General features: G+C 46.0%; 2 protein-coding genes across 4 annotated transcripts in view; one reads left to right on the top strand and one right to left on the bottom strand.

Annotated features, from left to right (window-relative positions):
• Positions 1 to 4,719, bottom strand: part of NMT1 (N-myristoyltransferase 1) — a 37,828-nt gene extending 33,109 nt beyond the window's left edge. Inside the window, exon 1 of the mRNA XM_053570149.1 lies at positions 4,568 to 4,719. Within this exon, the coding sequence (XP_053426124.1) occupies positions 4,568 to 4,698 (131 nt within the window). The 5' untranslated portion in view covers positions 4,699 to 4,719. The remainder of the gene's footprint in view (positions 1 to 4,567) is intronic.
• Positions 4,720 to 4,962: 243 nt separating this feature from the next.
• The window catches only part of DCAKD (dephospho-CoA kinase domain containing), a 32,607-nt gene continuing 16,175 nt past the window's right edge, over positions 4,963 to 21,394 (top strand). The window contains exon 1 of one of the 3 annotated variants that reach the window (XM_053570170.1): positions 4,963 to 5,152. The gene's annotated coding sequence lies outside the window, so the exon portion shown is untranslated. Of the gene's footprint in view, positions 5,153 to 12,558; positions 12,639 to 21,394 lie in introns of those variants that run through there. The other 2 variants (XM_053570169.1, XM_053570172.1) reach the window with 2 other exon arrangements.

Below are 21,394 nucleotides of genomic sequence, written 5' to 3'. Positions count from 1 at the left end.
GCTGGGTTCGAACCCACCAGCCTCAGTGTATGTGGTCAGCACCCTAACTGCTGAGCTATGGGTGCCGAGCCTCCTATGTGACTTTTGAAAACATTTTTTCACCTGCCACTTTAGGAAGGATGGAAAATATTTTTTTTTTTTTTGTGGTTTTTCGCCGGGGCTGAGTTTGAACCCGCCACCTCCGGCATATGGGACCGGCGCCCTACTCCTTGAGCCACAGGCGCCACCCGGATGGGAAACATTTTAAGTAATATTCAGTAAAGGCCGCGTGCAGTGGCTCATGCCTATAATCCTAGCACTCTGGGAGGCCAAGGCAGGTGGATTGCTTGAGAGCATGAATTCGAGACCAGGCTGAGAAAAGTGAGAGACCCCCATTTCTACTAAAAATAGAAAAACTGAGGGAAGAGGATCGCTTGAGCTCAAGTTGGAGATTGCTGCGAGCTAGGATGTCACGGCACTCTATCCAGGCCAACATCTTGAGACTCTGTCTCAAAAAAAAAAAAAAAAATTCAGTAAAGACAAGAAACATTTCAAGAAACAAAACACAGTAGAAAGTTTCCACAACAAATTGGAGGTTCTTTGGTTTCTGTAAGTAGTTCACAAAAATTGTAATAATGGTTTTAATGAGATTTATTTGGGAAAAGAAAATGTGTATGTAAGAAAAATCTCACATCCTTGAATTCACAAAGGAGAAATAAAACTCCACTACACCCAGCCAAGTACTTTAGCATTTGCTACTCATTCATACAGCAACCATTCATTAATGCCCACTAAGCACCAGACTAAGACACGACCCTGTTCTCATGTACCTTACCTTCAGGTGAGGCAGGGATTGGACACATTAAGGGCTGAGAAAAGATATAAAAAATAGGGCGGCACCTGTGGCTCAAAGGGGTAGGGCGCTGGCCCCATAAGCTGGAGGTGGCGGGTTCAAACCCAGCCCCGGCCAAAAACTGGAAAAAAAAAAAAAAAAAGATATAAAGATGTGAAAAGAGCAGAAGGACAAGCTGGGAGGTTAGGGAAGATATGAAAAAAAAAGAGGCGGGAGGGCTGCATTCCAGATGTTATCTCATTTAATCCCTAAGACAACACTAACAGCTAAGGTTAAGTACTTTTCCCAAGGTCGACTATTAAGCGTCAAAACCAAGCTTTGAAACCAGATTTAAATGACTCCAAAAGCCACGCTTTCTCCCACCATGCCATGAGGCTTTTTCCCAAAACCACTGCTTCTTCACAAAATTGAAGTTAGTAAAAAAAAAAAACAAACTAGACTCTACTCCAGATTCTAAGTACCAGAATTAGGCTCTTTCCTCCAGACTAGGCCCTCTGTTTTTCACCTGCCACCTCTAAACTCATTTTCACGTTTCTCTAGATTTGAGAAGCAAAATAAATATAATTTTTTCTCCCAGACCATAATCACGTACAAAAACAACAACAACAAAACCACTAATGTTTTTCGCTTTATCATTTAGTTATATTACAAATAAAACACAGAACTCTCTGGCAATCATTTTGCACGGTGATTCATAAATCAGGGGAACAAAACCAATTAAAGATCTATGGACACTGGTCAGAGCAAGAGTTAAGCAGAGAAAAATAAAAGCAACTACGTAAAGAGCAAAGAAAAAGCCATACTTTCGGCTCGGCGCCTGTAGCTCAGGTGGCTACCGCGCCAGCCACATACACTGGAGCTGGCAGGTTCGAATCCAGCCCAGGCCAAAAAATAGCTGCACGTTGTGGGCAGGCGCCTGGAGTCCCAGCTACTTGGGAGGCTGAGACATGAGAATCGCTTGGGCCCAGGAGTTTGAGGTTGCTGCGAGCTGTGACACCACAGCACTCTACCCAGAGTGACAGCTTGAGACTGTCTCAAAAAAAAAAAAAGGAGCGGCGCCTGTGGCTCAGTGAGTAGGGCGCCGGCCCCATATGCCGAGAGTGGCGGATTCAAACCCAGCCCCGGCCAAACTGCAACAACAAAAAAATAGCCGGGTGCTGTGGCGGACACAGCTACTCGGGAGGCTGAGGCAAGATAATCGCTTAAGCCCAGGAGCTGTAGGTTGCTGTGAGCTGTGTGAGGTCACGGCTCTCTACCAAGGGCCATAAAGTGAGACTCTGTCTCTACAAAAAAGAAAAAGAAAAAGAAAAGAAAAAGAAACAGCCATACTTTCACTTCTGAAATGACTTTCACATTCAACAGCTCTCATCAGTGATTCAGGTCTCTACTCTGGAGGGCTGCACTTTCCTTTCCTGTTTCCACTTCCTTTTTTTCATCTCTTCCATTTTTTAGGAATATCAAACTTCAAAGCAAGATTTTTATTACATTAGATGTGTTGTAAGTTATAGCAACAGAACAGTCTTATAAAAACCAAATCTGGCAAGCTTCCTTTCCCTCTACAATAGTCTTGTGATTTTTTTTTTTTTTTTTTGAGAGTCTTGCCCTGTCACCCTGGATAAAGCACAGTGTTGTCAAGATAGTTCACTGCAACCTCAGACTCCTGGGCTCAAGCAATCCTCCTGCCTCAACCACCTCAGTCTCCCAAGTAGATGGGACTACAGGTGCACACCATAATGCTTAGCTAAGTTTTCAATTTTTTTCTATCTAGGGTCTTGCTCTTACTCAGGCTGGTCTTCAACTCTTTCTTTTTTTTCTTAGACAGAGTCTCAAGCTGTCACCCTGGATAGAGTGCTATAACATCACAGCTCACAGCAACCTCAAACTCTTGGGCTTAAGTGATTCTTTTGCCTCAGCCTCCCAAATAGCTGGAACTACAGGTGTCCGCCACAATGCCTGGCTATTTTTTGTTGTCGTTGTTGCAGTTGTCATCATTGTTTTAACTGGCCCAGGCAGGTTCAAACCCGCCAGCCTTAGTGTATGTGTCGGCACCCTACCTACTGAGAGCTACAGGCACTGGTCTCTGATCTTCAACTCTTGAGCTCAAGTAATCCTGGCCCGGCCTCCCAGAGTGCTAGGATTATAGGTATGAGCCACTGCACTGGTCCTTCTTGTGATTTCTAATGTTAGTTGAAGAATTTAACAGCTGTATCTTTTAATCGAGGATTCAGCACAGTTTATAAACCCCTTAAAATATAGTCATGCTTAGCTTAACCACAGGGATACATCTTGAGAAATGTTCACTAGGCAACTTCAGCATAGTTTGAACATTATAGTACATTTATACGAATTAGAGCAGTGGTTCTCAACCTTCCTAATACCTCAACCCTTTAATACAGTTCCTGTGGGTCACAACCTACAGGTTGAGAACAGCTGAATTAGATGGCATAGCCAACTACATGCCTAGGCTACATGGCATAACCTCTTGCTCCTAAGCTACAAACCTGTACAGCACATTACTCTACTGAATACTGTAGGCAACTGTAACACAATGGTAAGTATTTGTGTTACTCACCATAGCACAGAAGATACAGAAAAATATGTTATAATCTTAAAGGACCACAATCATATATGCAGTCTGTTGTTGACCCCAATGTCCTTATGATGTGCAAGACTGTAATCCTTTGCTCTCCTATCTCTACAATGTAGCAAGATTTTAAAAAAGTTTTATCTAACGACTGCAACCTTCTACTTTCACCTCGAAACTACCACCAATACTGTAAACAACAAGCTAGCTGGCAATGAAAATCAAACTACCACAGACTCAGCAAGGGTTATATACCAAAAGACTCTGACTCAGTTTAAAAATATAAACATAAATACAGCTAGAAAGATAGAAAAGAATGAGTAACAGCCTTTTTTTCCATCCAAAAACTGATCTGAAAAAAAGAATGCAACACTGAAATGCCTGGTGCATTTCGTCATCCCTAGAATAAATAGTAAAAGCAAGACTATAAAGTACAGGACATGCAGTATGGAACCCACAGGTTCCAAATACTATCCAAAAAGCAACATTACTCGATTTCTTGATGCTTGAGGCTACCTTGCAAAGTTAAAAGGGCAAAGATGCTGGAAGACCTAATTACATATCGTTCAGGAAATTTAAGGATTTAGAGCAAGGGACACTGTGTAAATCAAAACATTATCATATAGTTAATTATATAGGGTTTATAAGGTGAGTTTATATTTGGGTATCCTCTGGTAGTGACATTTTACAACATAATTATATAGAGAGTTTGCACAGCTTGATGAATTTCCTCACTGACGGCGAACTGCAACGAAACGTTTTATTATTCGTTTATTGCTAGTCACGTTGTTCACACAACACCTCTGTAAATAACGTTCCCTCTGAAATGTACTGTAACTAGATTGCCCTGTGTTGTGCCATCGCAAACCATCGTCCAACATGCTCTTTTCCCCGGACGCGCCTGAAGTACGCGAGTGGACATTACACAGAAAAACTTTTATATAATAAAACTATTGAACGTCTCCAGTCCTTAATATAGCGTTCCCTAGTAAATGACAAAGACAACAACCAATCACCAGGCAGGATCCCTATGTCTCAGCCAATAAGAATATGGGGGTGGGGCTAGACTAAGCTCCGGGTGACTTCCCCGCACCCCGGAGACCCAGGTTGTAGGAGACTGGACGCAAATTGGACTCCGAGGATCTCGTTACCCCCGGTTGTAGGTGTTATCTTCCTCGTTCTCGCAATCGCTGCAGTGCTCATGGCCGTTTCCGTTCCCTTCCATCATCTGCGGCAGCGAAGGTGCCGGCGGCTTCACTGCTGTCTCACTCTCGTCCGCCATCTTGAGTCACTAGAGCCGGCCCCGGCCCAGCTATATGGGGGGCTCCTATTGGACGAGGGGACGTTCCGCTGTATTCTGGGCTTTGTAGTTTTTATGGCGAGAAGAGCGGCCAATAGGAACAGCCCTTTCCTACCAAACTGAAACAGCATGGACTACAATACCCAGAAATCACGATGAGAGGCTGGCCTTGCGGCGGTGCGGGGAAGCAGCAATACCCGGAAGCCTAGCGGTCCGGCCACGCTTTGAGGAAAGAAGGGCCGAAGGTTGGTGGGGCCGATCCACCGACCGCTGCGGGCGGCCGCATGGCATGCTGGGAGTTGTAGTTCGATGGTGGTTTAGGGTTTCAGGCGTGGAGGCTCCAAAATCCAAGGTTTGACTTCAGTCTGCCCTTGCTAGTGCCTGGGCTGCTGGTGAGCCGTTATTGCCTGCCGTTAAGGACCGTTACCTTTCCCGGGTAAGTGAGAGGGCCTGACGCCCGGAGGGGCGACCCATCGGGAGCCCAAATGCCCCGGGTCTTCTTGGAGAGGGCTTTTTTGCGAGAAGCCAGTTTGGCTCCTGGCCGCCTTCCTCACTCGGGAGTCTAGGCAGCTCCTCCGCCCCCAACCACTGGTAATTCTAGGCGGCGGACTGTGGTGTGGAGAGCATTGATCTAGGAGATCGGACTGTTTACAGCGTCTTGGCCTTCAGGTGCTGGTCTCCGCCAAAGCTCTTCCGCACTCATGTCTATTTCATTCCCTACAAGATCCCTCCACGGTGACTCTTTGATAAGCATTTACATGCCAGATTCTGTGGTAAGGCTTTTCGTACATTATCCCACTTAATCCTCTCAACAAGCCTAGAATGTAAGTACCTTTTTCACGGACAAAGAATGTGGTCCAGAGAGGTTGGTAAACTGCACAGTCACTTAACTAGAAAGTGGCAAGTCAGTATACAAATCCAGATCTGTCTTCCTTTAAGCCCTCCAAAGTCCCATTTATCCACCCAAAGAAATCAGTTACTAGAAGATAACTGCGACTCCAGTGTGCATCCTGAATGTTAAAAGAAAAAAAGGTAACTGCAACATTTTAAAATCTGTTTTTAGCCTTAACTGAATGTTTCAGTCCCTTGGGTCTCACTCCTGTGATTGAGTAATCTCACCTGAGTCCTCAGAAGAGCATCTACAGACATAATAGCTCTCCCATTCTTAAGATATTTTCCTATTCAGGTTGGGTGTGGTATTTGGTGAGGGAAGGACTAGTTCTTACCATCGGAGAGTTCCATGGCTAATTAGGAAAATAGTCTTTGCCTTTGAGAAACTTTTAACATGGGAATAAGGTCAGAGCAGGATGGGAAGAAGAAAGAGAAAGAAAACACAAATAAAACATAGAGCTAAATACAGTCAACTCTGTTTTTATATCACCAATAAGAGCAGAAGTAAATATCCCAAGCATCAGAAAATCCCCAATTATTTATATTTGACTTTGGAAGACAGTCGAAGATTCCTGTTCAGTCTGAGAGCTGTCACCACACTCATCTCTCTAGAGCCATGATTGCTGTCACTACACAATGCCTTATTTGTAGCTGAAGGGGAAGGGGAGGTCAGAGATAAGAAATCCTTCTTACACGTGCTAGAAGGATTTATCTCTTCTAAATGTTTCACCTGCTTTAGCTCATATGATCTTGTGATATAGAGAATAGAACTTGAAGGAAATTGTGCTTACAAAAAGAATCATAGTGGTACCCAGTTGCAGAGCTTGGACCAGAATGCACATCTGGTATTCTCCATCCCAGTCCTCTGTGTTTTCTTTCCCTACAGATGTGTAGAGGTTGAATGAACACTAATGAATCATGACCAGGGAAAAGTATGAAGGAATGAAGGTGCTGGTTTCTTTGGCCCTCTCATTCTGTGGTTCAAAGCTTAAGTAAGACACATTGCCTTATATTTTAATATAGTTTTTGTTCAGTGGAAAACTTTTTGGGGAGGTAGGCAAGTAACATGGCTGTCATGACCAAGCTCAGAATGCAAGTACAAGTCCCAAGTTCTGGAATCTAGCACCTCTGAGAATTTCAGAGTTACAAAGGACCTGAGAGGCACTTAACGCTTTCTCAGGATTCTTCAAGTTAGAATCCTTACTTAGATTTTGTAGGATCTGTGATTTCTTTATAAGATTGAAATTTTCTGTTTTTAGAGATATATGTAAATATGATTACCTTTGTTAAATGACCACTTGATAACTAAACATTGCCACATTTCATCTTGAAGTCTAGTTTACTTTTGGGTTTATAGTCACGTTGCTATGGAATGATTGCCCAGAACAAAACGATTATGGAATTTCCTATATTGGGTATACAGATACTTTCTTGGGGTTCCAAGAGTTCTCGTATGTGTTCCATCCCATTCTTCCATAAGAGAGCTTTCCATTAAAAAAAAAGAGCTTTCCATTTTCAGATAGCTGTAATTGAGGGAAAGTTCTGCCATATGGAGTTATGCAGAAATACATAATCCTGTATCCTTATAGTTAGTTACTACATTTTCTATAATTAGTACCTAGTTCCCTAAAATTCTTTTTTTTTTTTTTTTTTTTGAGACAGAGTCTTACTCTGTCACCTTGGATGGAGTGCCATGGTGTCATCATAGCTCACAGGAACTTCAAACTCCTGGGCTCCCAAGTAGCTGGGACCACAGGCACCCACCACAATGCCCGGCTCATTTTTTTATTTTTATTTATTTAGTGTCCTCATTTGCAAAATGAGGTACAGTCTGGGTTAAGTGGCTCACACCTGTAATCCTGGCATTCTGGGAGGCTGAGTTGGGTGGATTGCCCTGAGCTCACAGGTTCAAGATCAGCCTGAGCAAGAGGGAGACCCCTTCTCTAAAACTAGCTGGGTGTTGTGACAGACACTTGTAGTCCCCATTACTTGGGAGGCTGAGGCAAAGGGATTGCTTGAGCCCAAGAGTTGGAGCTATGATGCCACGGCAGTCGACGGAAGGTGACAAAGTGAGACTCTGTCTAAAAAAAAAAAAAAAAGAGAGACATGCATACATAGCACTTAATAAAGTGTCTGAGACAGAGTTAATACCCAATTAACTACTATTTCTCTTCCCAGGAAGTCAGCATTAGTACTATGGTAACCACAGAAAAACTTTATCATTGGGGCGGTGCCTGTGGCTCAAGGAGTAGGGCGCCGGTCCCATATGCCAGAGGTGGCGGGTTCAAACCCAGCCCTGGCCAAAAACCAAAAAAAAAAAAAAAAAACTTTATCATGATGTCCATCACAGATTTCCCTTGCTGTAGGCCCAGCATATCAGGGATAACTCTTTGTTCTAGTGGGCCTATGAAGGCATAAACCAGGTTGTGATTATTCAACACCTTGGAGCACTGATGATGACACATTAAGCTCTTTGGCAGGAAATGGAGAATCAGGCATAGAACAAGGCAATCCCTGTCCAGGGTTCACACCACAAGTTCAGAAGTTCACAGACTTACAGTTATAGTAGAGCATAAGGAAATGGGGACCACAGGGTGCCCAGAGGAGAGAACCTTAACCTGGGGAAAAGGGTCTTGGAGGAAGGTGGCTGACCTGAGTGTTCATAGGGAAGCAGACAAATTGGGGGGGGACATTCTAAGCAGAAGGTGCAAAATTCCAGGTGCCTGAGAGTAGAATGTTTTTGTAGTAGGATGAATCACAGCAATAAGAATGATATGACTGGGGCGGCGCCTATGACTCAGTGGGTAGGGCGCCAGCCCCATATACCGAGGGTGGTGGGTTCAAACCCAGCCTCAGCCAAATTGCAACAACAAAAAATAGCTGGGCATTGTGGTGGGTGCCTGTTGTCCCAGCTACTCTGGAGGCTAAGCCAAGAGAATCCCCTAAGCCCAGGAGTTGGAGGTTGCTGTGAGCTGTGACGCCACAGCACTCTAACAAAGAGCAATAAAGTGAGACTCTGTCTCTTTAAAAAAAAAAAGAAGAATGATATGACTGGAGCTTAGAATGTGAGGAGCATTTTGAAAGGACTGGAGAGGCCGGCAGGAGTTAGACCGTGAAGTGATGGGGATGCCAAGCCTTTTTGAGGAGTTGGGCTTCATCCTAAAGACTTGGGAGTCATTGAAGATGTTTTAGCTGGAGGGAGATAAAATCAAGTTTTGTTAGAAAAAGAGCATAGCAGTAGTGTGGCTGAGCTAGGGAAGGGTTTTTTTCTCTCTGAAGAACAAGGCTGGTGAAGAACTAAGCCATGGGGAGATGGTCTTTGGCAGCTTCCTGTCTCCCTAGAGCTTACCTTCATGGAGGGTGACCTTCCTTCCTGAGACACAGACTCCACACATGGGCCTGGAGCACAGTGGGCCCAGCCACCTGCTTGGCACTATGGGTTTTTTAAGAAAGAGTGTGCCAGGCATTCCCTGCCCAGGAGGCACTTATAAATGAAATCAGAAAGACCAGCCATACTTAAAAATAACTAGGCAATTTGAAGCCCAGGAAACTCAAGTTTAAATTAAAACAAAAAAAATTTTAAGTCCTGACCCTGTATGATTAAATGACAAATGAGCTAGATAGGTACGTCAGTTAATTTGGGGGTGGGTGCAGGGGTGGAATCTCTGGGGCAGCATTGTTAGAAAAGGCTTCCTAGAGGGTGGCACCTGTTACTCAGTGGGTAGAGCACCGGCCCCATAAGCTGAGGGTGGCGGGTTCAAACCTGGCCCCGGCCAAACTGCAAACAAAAAATAGCCAGATGTTGTGGCGGGCACCTGTAGTCCCAGTTACTTGGGAGGCTAAGGCCCAGGAGTTGGTGGTTGCTGTGAGCTGTGACGCCACGGCACTGTACCAAGGGCAACAAAGTGAGACTCTCTCTAAAAAAAGAAAAGAAAAGGCTTCCTGGAGAAAACAGACTTAGGGGTTTTTATTGTTTGTTTATTCGTTTGAGATAGTCTCACTCTATCACCTTGTTTGACTCTGTGTGATGAGTGATGAGCAGGACAGGTGTTATTTCTGTTTTAGGGTGAGAAAACAAAGAAGTTCAGCGATTTTTTTTTTCCCCCAGTTTCACTGCTACTTAGTGTGGAGTTCAAACTTGAACCTGCATATTTTAACACAAAGCCTGGTGTAATAACTAGGTTATATTCCTCCTTTCTCTTTCCCAAGGGGGAACATATGGTGAGATGTGTGTCTAGAGTGGGGCTCTGGGCCAGGTCACAAAAGGACTTAAGTTTCAGGCTCAGGAATTTGCACTTCCAGCTGGTGAGGGCTATCAGAGTATCAGAGGGTGTTTGGTATTTGTTTTTCCTTTCTGGAAGCTTTTAAATAAAGGATAAATATTAATGGTATTTGTGGAGTATGGTGTAAATTTAATTGTTCATTAATATTTATTTTAATATATGGAAAATAAATTTAAGAACCAGGAGTCCAAGGACTCATTTCTAATGGAGTTAGAGGATTGTTCATCAAACAAAACTTGAAGTACCACTAGATCCCAGGCATCATGTAGAGGCTAAGGACACAGGTGACTGAGATGCAGGTGGCGTCAAAATGAAATGAGATTGTGTAAGCAGCTAAAGCTAGCTCAACATTCATTATTGCTGTCCTGAATAATGAAAGATATGTATTTGAGTTGAAAAGTCTTTGATGACATCACATTAAAACTGCAAAGGCTAAGGCTTAGTACTGAGGAAGTCTGTGGGCTGAAGCAACTGCAATAGCCCTTCAGCCTGTCCTCTGAGATCATCCAGAGCATGGGTGCAGCTGCTGTTGGCTCACAAGGACACCTACATAAGGCCCTCACTTAATACACCAATAGTTACAATACTAACTATAAGACAGGGTCGCACCTGTGGCTCAGTGAGTAGGGTGTCGGCCCCATATACTAAGGGTGACCGAACCTGGCCCAGCCAAAACTGCAAACAAACAAAAAAATAGCTGGGCATTGTGGCCGGTGCCTGTAGTCCCAAAGTGAGATTCTGTCTCTAAAAAAAAAAAAAAATATATTGGCTTGGCACCTGTGGCTCAAGTGGCTAAGGCACCAGCCACATACACCTGAGCTGGTGGGTTTGAATCCAGCCTGGGCCGCCAAACAACAACAATGACAGCTGCAACCAAAAAATAGCCTAGCGTTGTGGTGGGTGCCTGTAGTCCCAGCTACTTGGGAGGCAGAGGCAGGAGAATTGCTTGAGCCCAGGAGTTGGAGGTTGCTGTGAGCTGTAATGTCACAGCACTCTACCCAGGGTAACAGCTTGAGGCTCTGTCTCAAAAAATATATATATAATATATATATATAAAAAAAAAATATATATATATATATATATACACTATAAGACAGACCCTGGGAAAAGTATGATCATTTGGACAGATTTCCTAACAATATGCCCCAGGAACATCCACATAATTGGAGAGGAGGGGAAACAGGAGAAGACCTGTTCCTATCCTATCCCATCACTGTCTTGGCCAGCCCTGGTTACTGATGTGAGTCAGGAGTAGAGAAAAGGTTGAGACCTGCAGGGCCAGGTTATCTGTGAGTTGTTAATATAGTTTAGATCCTTGCCTCTTCCAAATCCCATTTTGAAATTTGATCCCCAATATAGGAGGAGGGAGGTATTTGGGACATGGAGGCAGATCCCTCATGAATGGCTCAGGGCCCTTCCTGTAGTAATGAGTAAGTTCTATTAGTTCACCTTAGAGCTGGTTGTTTAAAAGAGTGTGGCACCTCCTCCGTCTCTCTTGCTCCTTCTCTCACTCTGACATACCTGCTCCCCTTTCACCTTGTTTCTTTGAAGCCCTCACCAGAAGCATCATGCTTCTTTTACAGCTTTCAGAACTGTTAAGCCAAATAAACTTTTCTTTATAAATTACCCAGTCTCAGTTATTCCTTTATAGCAATGCAAAATGGAGTAACACAATTGTTTGGTCAAAGCAAGGGACAGAGCTGGCTTTATAGAATAGGAATTAGATTAACCTTGCACGGCCAAATGGTTTAAAACTAGGAGAGAGATTATCTAAGGAAGAACGTTCTAACTGAAGGACTGGACTTCAAAGATAACAAGCTGTTTTGAGAGGCAGTGAGTTCCCTGCCACTGGACACATCCAAGTAGAGATGGCAGAGATGATACGGAGGAGATCCGAACACTGGCAGGGTGTTTGGACCCAATGGCCCTGTGATTGTAAAATGTAATCCTATTCTTGGGGTGATGGCAGTAGGTCTCCTTCACTGTAGGAGACAGCTTTCAGGGATTGGCAGATCAGAGAAAGATTTTAAACTACTTCATTCCTCACTATATTGAGTCCCTACCCTGCTAGGCACTGGGTATTTGAGTGGTATAGACAAGATTCCCACTTTAAAGGAAGAAGTGAGATACATTTTAGGGAGAGAGAAGGGAGAGTCAATCAAGGATCACTATATGAGGCATAATTAGATGCTTTAATGTATTTCTGATTCTTTCAACATCCCCACAGAGTAGCGATTATTCCCCCTTGAAGAGAGGAGACAGAATGAGAAACTTACTTGGTAGGCTTGTATGGGCAGATTTGGTTCTACAGTCAAATGACTTTTCATGAGAGGGCAAATGGATCTACCTCTGAACATAGCTTTCTTTTGTGTAAAATGGGGATGATGGCAGTATCCACCTGAAGGGCTGTGAGGACTGGCAGGTTGAAACGGCTCAGATAACTACTGTAGTCACCATTGCCAAGGCTGCACAAGTAGTAAGTGGCCGAGTCCGAACTTGAAGTTAGCACTCTGCAGATCCTCCCAGCCCGGTCCTACGAGCAACAGAAACGCAATGGCTCTGGGGAAGCCCTGGCCCTGACACCCTAACCCTGTCCCACGCTCTTCCCCGCCTACCTCTTGGCCCCGCCCCATCCGCTCACCGGACGTCCGGTCTTCGTGCGCGGCCCCCGAGACCCCGCCTCGCCGACCAGTAAGCGCCACGGAGATTGGGCGAGCCGTGCCTTCCTAGGCCGGGTCAGAGGCGCCGGTACGTTGTGCGTGCGGGTGGGAGCGGCTGGCCCGGGGATGGGGGCGGACCGGGTGGTGGAGGTGCGGGGCTGTCTGGCTTCCCAGCGCCCGGGTGGGCTAGGGGCTCGGAGAACGAGTACCCGAGGCATCCTACCCGTTGGGCTTGGCGGGTGGTGGAGTCTGCGCCTTTTTAAGGCCTGTGTTACAATGTCTTTTTTTTTTTTTTTTTTGTAGAGACAGAGTTTCAGTTTATCACCCTCGGTAGAGTGCCTTGGTATCACAACTCACAGTAACCTCCAGCTCTTGGGCTTAGGCGATTCTCTTGCCTCAGCCTCCCGAGTAGCTGGGACTACAGGCGCGCACCACAACGCCGGCCAGTGTCACAGTGTCTTGAGCACACTGTAGCCGAGGCTGGGGCAAGCGCTTTTGTATACATGGCTCTTTGTCTTGACAAAGACAAGCGAAGCAAGGTGCTATTATTTACAGTTTTACAGCTGTGGAGAAAAATTAGTGCTGAGAATTGTGGATTCAAACCAAGGTTCAGGCCAAAGCCGCTGCGTGGGCAGATTCCGTTTCCTTTTTCAGTCCAGTCTCTGCCACTTCCAGTTGTGTGACTTTGGATACCTTTCCTACCCTGAGTTTGTTCATCCAGGAAAATGGGAATAGTGAAAAAGTGTCTGTCTCTTAGGGTGAATGTAAAGTGCTTAGACCTCTCTTACCACATCCTCCCCCAGAGGCAGTGAAGGCCCCCAGGACTTGGCTGCGTTGGTCTCACCGCTAGTAAAGGGAATTGTCAGACCACCTACCTGCCCGTCTTCCTCCCACTTTCCAAAAGGAGCCATTGGCATCTCTGGTGCTTGCTTGTGGAGTTTTCACAGCTTGTTCGCTCTCCTTTAGTTATGGAAAAATTATCACCTGAAGAATGATCTTTGACATTAAATCCCAATTCTTTTTTTTTTTTTTTGAGACAGAGTCTCACTTTGTCACCCTTGGTACAGGGCCATGGCCGCAACCTCAAACTCTTGGGCTCAGGCGATTCTCTTGCTTCAGCCTCTCAAATAGCTGGGACTACAGGCACCCGCCACAACGTCCAGCTATTTTTAGAGACAAGGTCTCGCTCTGGCTCAGGCTGGTCTCGAGCCTGTGAGCTCAGGCAATCCACTCGCCTCAGCCTCCCAAGTGCTAGGATAGAGTGCTGTAGCATCACAGCTCACGGCAACCTTCAACTCCTGGGCTCAAGCCATTATCTTGCCTCAGCCTCCCAAGTAGCTGGGACTACAGGCACCTGCCACTACTCCGGCTATTTTTTGGTTGCAGCTGTCATTGTTTGGGTCGACCCAGGCTGGATTTGAACTGGCCAGGTTAGGTGTACGTGGCTGGTGCCTTAGCCACTTGAGCCACAGGCTCGGAGCCCTAAATCCCAATGCTAAAAGTGACAGAATGGAAGCCTTTGAAACTGTTTTAGGCTTTAAAGCGGGAGAGGGAATGCTCTTTTTACCTGAATAAATCAGATTGACTTGCCTGGAGAAAGGGGTAAAATGGTAGAGAGATCTGGCTGATAATAGAAAGTGGACAGGCTGGTTGAGGTGCTGGTTTCATTTTAGCAGGGCCCTAGATTCTCACCAAATCCTCTTGTCTTGAACAAGATCTGAATCTCTCCTTTTGGGTGATATGCTGTACAGTGTGTTTAAAGGAATTTAAATCTTCTCTTGGTTCCTGTGCCTTAGGGAGAAAAGATTTAGGACTGATAGCTAAAGTCAGGGAAGCAATGAGTTTAACTTTGTTTTGGAAACTACTGCTGGCACGTTTTAGATTGACAACTAAAATTTTTCTTTGAAGGTTTCAGTAGTTGCCAGAGATATTTTCTGGGTAGTTGTAAATAATGATATTTTAAAATAAAATTGTTAAATTTCTCATTTAAATCTGTGCAATAGATGGGCCAGGCGCAGTAGCTCAAGCCTGTAATCCCAGAACTCTGGGAGGCTGAGATGAGTGGATCCCTTGAGGTCATGAGTTCAAGACCAGCCTGAGCCAGAGGGAGATCCCATCTCTAAAAATAGCCACGCATTGTAGTGGTCACCTATAGTCTGAGCTACTTGGGAGGCTTAGACAAGGGGGTCATTTGAGCCCAAGAGTTCAAGGCTACAGTGAGCTGTGATTATGCCACTACACTCCACCTGGGTTACAGAGCAAGACCCTTTTTTAAGACAGAGTCTCATTTTGTCACCCTCAGTAGAGTGCTGTGATGTCACAGCTCACAGCAACTTAAAACTCCTGGGCTTAAGTGATTCTCTTGCCTCAGCCTCCCAAGTAGCTAGAACTATAGGCACCCATCATAATGCCCAGCTAGTTTTTAGAGACGGTGTCTTGCTCTGACTCAGGCTGGTCTCAAACCTGTGAGCTCAGGCAGTCCACCCACCTTGGCCTGCCAACTGCTGGGATTGCAGGTGTAAGCAACCATGCCCAGCTGACCCTGTCTCTTTAAAAAAAAAAAAAAAAAAGGCCGGGCAAGGTGCCTGACACCTGTAATCCTAGCACTCTGGGATGCTGAGGCTGGTGGATTGCTCACCAGTTCAAGACCAGCCTGAACAAGAGTAAAACCCCATCTCTATTAAAAATAGAAAAATGGAGGCAACCCCGTCTCTACTCAAAATAGAAAAACTGAGGCAAGAGGATCTCTTGAGCCCAAGAGTTTGAGGTTGCTGTGAGCTATGACGATGTTACGGCACTCTACCCAGGGTGACAGCTTGAGACTCTGTCTCAAAAAAAAAAAAAAAGGAAAAAAATCATATTGTCATCTTGCATTAAATCTTTTTTTTCTTAAATGTTTATTTATTTATTTGTTGAAACGGAGTCTTTGCTCTGTAGCTGCGATGGCCTCAAGCCTAGCTTATAGCAACCCCAAACTCCTGGGCTCAAGCTATCCTTCTGTCTCAGCCTCCAAAGTAGCTGAGATTAGAGAGGCACCACCATGCCTTGATACGTTTTCTATTTTTAGTAAAGATGGGGTCTCACTTTGCTCAGGATGGTCTCAAACTCTTGAGCTCAAGCAGTCCTTCCACCTAGGCCTCCCAGAGTGCTAGGATTACAGACGAGAGCCACCTTGCCAGGTCCATTAAATCATTTATTAATAATCTGTCAGTCATAGGTTTTTGTTATTGTTGTTTTGTTTGTTTTTTGAGATAGAGTCTCACTATGTTGCACTTGGTAGAGTGCTGTGGCATCACAGCTCACAGAAACCTCCAACTGTTAGGCTTAAGCGATTCTCTTGCCTGAGCCCCCCACGTAGCTGGGACTACAGGTGCCTGCCACAACCCCCAACTATTTTTTGGTTCTAATTGTCATTGTTGTTTGGCAGACCAGGGCTGGATTCGGACCCACCAGCTCCAGTGTGTGTGGCTGGTGCCCTAGCCACTGAGCCAGTCATAGGTCTTTTTTTTTTTTTTTTTTTTGCAGTTTTTGGCTGGGGCTGGGTTTGAACCCGCCACCTCCGGCATATGGGACCAGCGCCCTACCCCTTTGAGCCACAGGTGCCACTCCAGTCATAGGTCTTTTAGATTTTCCTTTTGGAAGGCAAAGGTTTGGAAACCACCTGACTCAGGCAAGGATTTGTTACTTAGTCACATTCTCAGCTTTGAATCACTCCTTCCTGGAGCCTAGGGGATTGTTGCACTGTGGGATAAAGCACCTTAGTAAGATTGGCATGGGTGACTGGTTATGCCTTTCTTTGAAACTTGGGGGACGGGTGAGTGTGAAGGGGGAGCTGGGTAGGAAAGCCTGTGGGAATTGAATTAAAAATGTATTCCCAGGCCAGCCAAGGTGGCTCACGCCTATAATCCTAGCACTTTGAGAGGCCAAGGTGGGTGGATTGCAATTGCCAGAGCTCAGGAGTTCCGACACCAGCCTGAGCAAGAGCAAGACCCGATCTCTAAAAATTGCTGGGTATTGTGGTGGGCGCCTGTAGTCCCAGCTACTCAGGAGGCTGAAGCAAGAGAATCTCTTGAGCCCAAGAGTTTGAGGTTGCTGTGAGCTATGATGCTATGGCACTCTGCCAAGGGCAACAAAATGAGACTCTGTCTCAAAAACAAAAAAAAATTTTATTCCCCTTTAAATTCTGCCTTTGTGACACTTGGAAAATCTTCATGCATTGCCCAGGGGTTCATATTCCCCTCTGCGAAAACTGCTTGAAACTACCTTAGGCAAATGTCTAAGTCTTTTAACTTCTGTTTTCTCACCTTAATGAATGTATTTAAACAGTGGGTGTGTTTCTGTTTTCACCTCTAGATCCTGTCTGTTGAGAAACACATCTTCTAGGCATTCTTTGCTTCAGTTTCTTCATCTTTGAGCCCACTATACTGTCAGCCCAGGAATAATGTGGGGGTGGAAAGTGATGTCAAAATATTTTGTGATTCTCATAGGGGGGAAAAAAAAAATTTTTTTTTTTTTTTTTTGAGACAGAGCCTCAAGCTGTTGCCCTGGGTAGAGTGCTGTGACATCACCGCTCACAGCAACCGCCAACTCCCGGGCTTAAGCAATTCTCTTGCCTCAGCCTCCCAAGTAGCTGGGACTACAGGCGCCTGCCACAACGCCTGGCTATTTGTTTGGTGGGCACGGGCTAGATTTGAACCCGCCAGCTCTGGTGCATGTGGCTGGTGCCCTAGCCTCTTGAGCCACAGACGCCAAGCCCAAATATGTTCTTATTTTAAAATAGTCAATGTGGAGTTTCTACTTACCCATGAACTGGACATAGAGTCCAGTGGACTCTAGTCCGTAGTGGACTAGAGTCTCACTATGTTGCCCTTGGTAGAGTGCTGTGGTGTCCCAGCTCATAGCAACCTCAAACTCTTAGGCTTAAGCAATTCTCTTGCCTCAGCCTCCCAAGTAGCTGGGACTACAGGCGCCCACCACAATGCCTGGCTATTTTTGTTGTTACTGTTGTCATTAGCAGGCCATGGCCAGGTTTGAACCCACCAGCCCTGGTGCATGTGGCCAGCTCCCTAACCACTGAGCACAGGCACTGAGCCCAAATATGTTCTTATTTTAAAATAGTCAATGTGGAGTTCCTACTTACCCATGAAGTGGACATTTTGCTGCACACTGTATGTATTTGTTCAACAAATGTCTTTTGAGGGCCTTCTATTTGTCAGTCCCTATTTTAGGCACCTTGGATTTAGCAGTGCCCAGACTCTATGGAGAGAAGCAGATTGCAGTAAATAAATACATGGGGCCCAGCACGGTGGCTCACACCTGTAATTCTAGTACTCTGGGAGGTTGAGGTGGAAGGACTGCTTGAGCTCAGGAGTTCAAGACCAGAGTGAGACCTCGTCTCTACTAAAAAAATAGAAAAACTAGCCAGCCCTCGTTGTGGGCACCTGTAGTCCCAGCTACTCTGGAGGCTGAGGCAAGAAGATTGAACCCAAGAGTTTGAAGTTGCTATGAGCTATGATGCCACAGCTCTCTATTTAGGGCAACGAGTGAGACTATTGTCTTTTTTTTTTTTTTTGAGACAGAGCCTCAACCTGTCACCCTGGGGAGAGTGCTGTGGCATCACAGCTCACAGCAACCTCCAAGTCCTGGGCTTAAGCGATTCTCCTGCCTCCGCCTCCGCCTCCCAAGTAGCTGGGACTACAGGCACTGCCACAACACCCGGCTTTTTTTTGGTTGCAGCGTCATTGTTGTTTGGCGGGCCAGGGCTGGATTCGAACCCGCCAGCTCAGGTGTATGTGGCTGGCGCCTTAGCTGCTTGAGCCACAGGCGCCAAGCCGAGACTCTTGTCTTTAAAAAAATAAATAAATAAAGGAAGGAAGGAAAGAAAGAAAAGAAAAGAAACACATAAGCATATAATGTGTTGGGTGCTGATATGCTGATAAGTGCTGTGAAGTGGACAGGTAAGGAGACTAGAGGGTAAGTGGGGTGCTACTTTATATATCTCTATAGGGTCTTCTATTTCCTCCAAGCTTACTTTCTGGGTCTTGACCACATCTGCAGGTTTTCCCCAGCTGGCTTGAACATTCCCAGGCACTGATAAAAGTACCTATTTTGTTGCCCAAAACAGTGACAGAGGCTCGGCCCCTGTAGCACAGTGGTTATGGCGCTGGCCACATGCACAGAGGCTGGCAGGTTCTACCAGCTCGGGCTTGCTGAAGAACAGTGACAGCTGCAACAAAAAATAGCCAGGTGTTGTGGTGGGCACCTGTAGTCCCAGCTGCTTGGGAGGCTGAGGCAAGAGAATTGCTTAAACCCAACAGTTGGAAGTTGCTGTGAGCTGTGACGCCACGGTACTCTACCAAGGGCGATATAGTGAGACTCTGTCTCAAAAAAAAAAAAAAAAAATTAAGAATAAAACAGTGGGCTCGGCACCTGTGGCTCAAGTGGATAAAGTGCCAGCCACATACACCTGAGCTGGTGGGTTAGAATCCAGCCTGAGCCCACCAAACAACAATGACGGCTGCAACCAAAAAAAATAGCCGGGCGTTGGGCGGGTGCCTGTAGTCCCACCTACTTGGGAGGCAGAGGCAGGAGAATCGCTTGAGCCCAGGGTTTGGAGGTTGCTGTGAGCTGTGATGCTATGGCACTCTACCCAGGGCGACAGCTTGAGGCTGTGTCTCAAAAAAAAAAAAAAAAAAAGAATAAAACAGTGAAAGAACCTGGCCCCAACCCTTAACTAAATTCTGTAAACCATCATGTATACTCCATACTCTGCCCTCCACTATGGATATAACTATGTAGAACCTCCCCTTTTCTCTCACTTTGGGTCTGAGTTTGCTGCAGTATGGGGTAAGTTCCCCTAATAAATGTTTGAGACTGATTACCCTGGCTTTAATGCTTGTTTTGGTTTGTTGTTGTTGTTGTTGTTTAAGACAGCCTAGAGTGGGACAATGTCAGCCTGGCTCATAGCAACCTCAAACTCCTGGGTTCACACTCTAGCCCGAGGCAACAGAATAAGAAACAACAACAAACTCCTGGGTTCAAGCAGTCCTCCTGCCTCAACCTCCCAAGATCAGGGACTACAGCCACATGCTACCACACTGGCTCATTTTTCTATTTTTAGTAGAGATGGGGGTCTCGTTTTGCTCAGGCTGGTCTCTAATTGCTGATCTCAGGCAATCCTCCTGCCTTGGTATCCCAGAGTGGTAGGATTATAGGCATGAGCCACCTTGCCCAAGCTACTGCTTCTTTCTTTAGAATCCAAACTGCCCTGTCTTGGGAGGGTTTAGGGCACTCCCTTGTGAGAACTCCCCTGCTGCTGCTTTTGGGTGATCCCTGACCCAGGTCCAACAGGATGCAACCATCTCTAATAGGGGAAGAGTTGGGCAGAGAAGAGAATGAGCTGTACAGCCCTCTGGTGAAGATCCTTGTATCCCATTGGGAGAACAGTGGGACCCGGGCTCAAGGTGGGTGTGTGCCAGGCATGTTGGAGGAGCGCTGAGGAGGCTGATGTGATCTAGGGGGAGAGCAGCAGGAAATGGCTGGAGCCCTTGTAGGACCCCCTAAGGACTTGGTTTGTGGACAGGTAGGGTGGCTCTTGCCTATAATCATAGCACTCTGGGAGTTCAGGATCAGCCTGAGCAAGATTGAGACCCTGTCTCTAAAAATACCCAAGCGTTGTGGCGGGTGCCTATAGTACCAGCTACCCTGGAGGCTGAGGCAAGAGGATTATTGCTTGAGCCCAAGAGTTTGAGGTTGCTGTGAGCTATGACACCCTGACATTCTACTGAGGGCAACAGGGTAATACTGTGTCTCAAAAAAAAAAAGGGGGGGCTCAGTGCCCGTAACTCAGTGGTTAGGGCACTGGCCACATACACTGGGGCTGGTGGGTTTGAACCCAGCCAAGGCCTGCTAAACAACAATGACAATTACAACAACAAAAAAATATTTGGGGGGGCAGCGCCTGTGGCTCAGTGAGCAGGGCGCTGGCCCCATATACCGAGGGTGGCGGGTTCAAACATGGCCCTAGCCAAACTGCAACAAAAACAGCCAGGAGTTGTGGCCGGCACCTGTAGTCCCACCTACTTGGGAAGCTGAGGCAAGAGAATCACCTAAGCCCAAGAGCTGGTGGTTGCTGTGAAATGTGACACTACGGCACTATACTGAGGGTGACAAAGTGAAACTCTTGTCTCTAAAAAATAAGAAAAATAGTTGGGTGTTGTGGTGAGCACCTGTAGTCCCAGCTGCTTAGGAGGCTGAGGCAAGAGAATCACTTTAGCCCAAGACTTGAGGTTGCTGTGAGCTGTGATGTCATAGTACTCTTAACTGAGGGTGACATAGTAAGACTCTGTCTCAAAAAAGGGAAAAGAAAAGGACTTGGTTGTGCTCACTGAGGTGGGAGCTGTTTGGGGGTGTTGAGCAGAGGGCTGACATGTCTGATGCTTCGTTAAAAGGGTCACACTAGCTGTTTTGTTAGGAAACAGGTATAGCAAGGGAATCACTCAGAGGCTTGCAGTGACCAGGAGCTAATAGGTGGTAGCACATGCACCAGGGGGCGTCTGGCCAGGCAGTGAAGGTGCAGGGTGGTACCAGTGGCCATTGTGGGTTGGATAAAGGATATGAGGGAGCAGCCAGGAGGATGTGAGGGTTTTTTTTTTTTTTTTTTTGTAGAGACAGAGTCTCACTGTACCGCCCTTGGGTAGAGTGCCGTGGTGTGACATGGCTCACAGCAACCTCTAACTCTTGGGCTTACACGATTCTCTTGCCTCAGCCTCCAGAGCAGCTGGGACTACAGGCGCCTGCCACAACGCCCGGCTATTTTTTTGTTGTAGTTTGGCCGGAGCTGGG

The sequence above is a fragment of the Nycticebus coucang genome, chromosome 18, assembly GCF_027406575.1.
Source record: "Nycticebus coucang isolate mNycCou1 chromosome 18, mNycCou1.pri, whole genome shotgun sequence".
Classification (NCBI taxonomy): domain Eukaryota; kingdom Metazoa; phylum Chordata; class Mammalia; order Primates; family Lorisidae; genus Nycticebus; species Nycticebus coucang.
The sequence above is the reverse complement of the archived record's forward strand: the minus strand, read 5'-3'. Positions and strand labels throughout refer to the sequence as shown.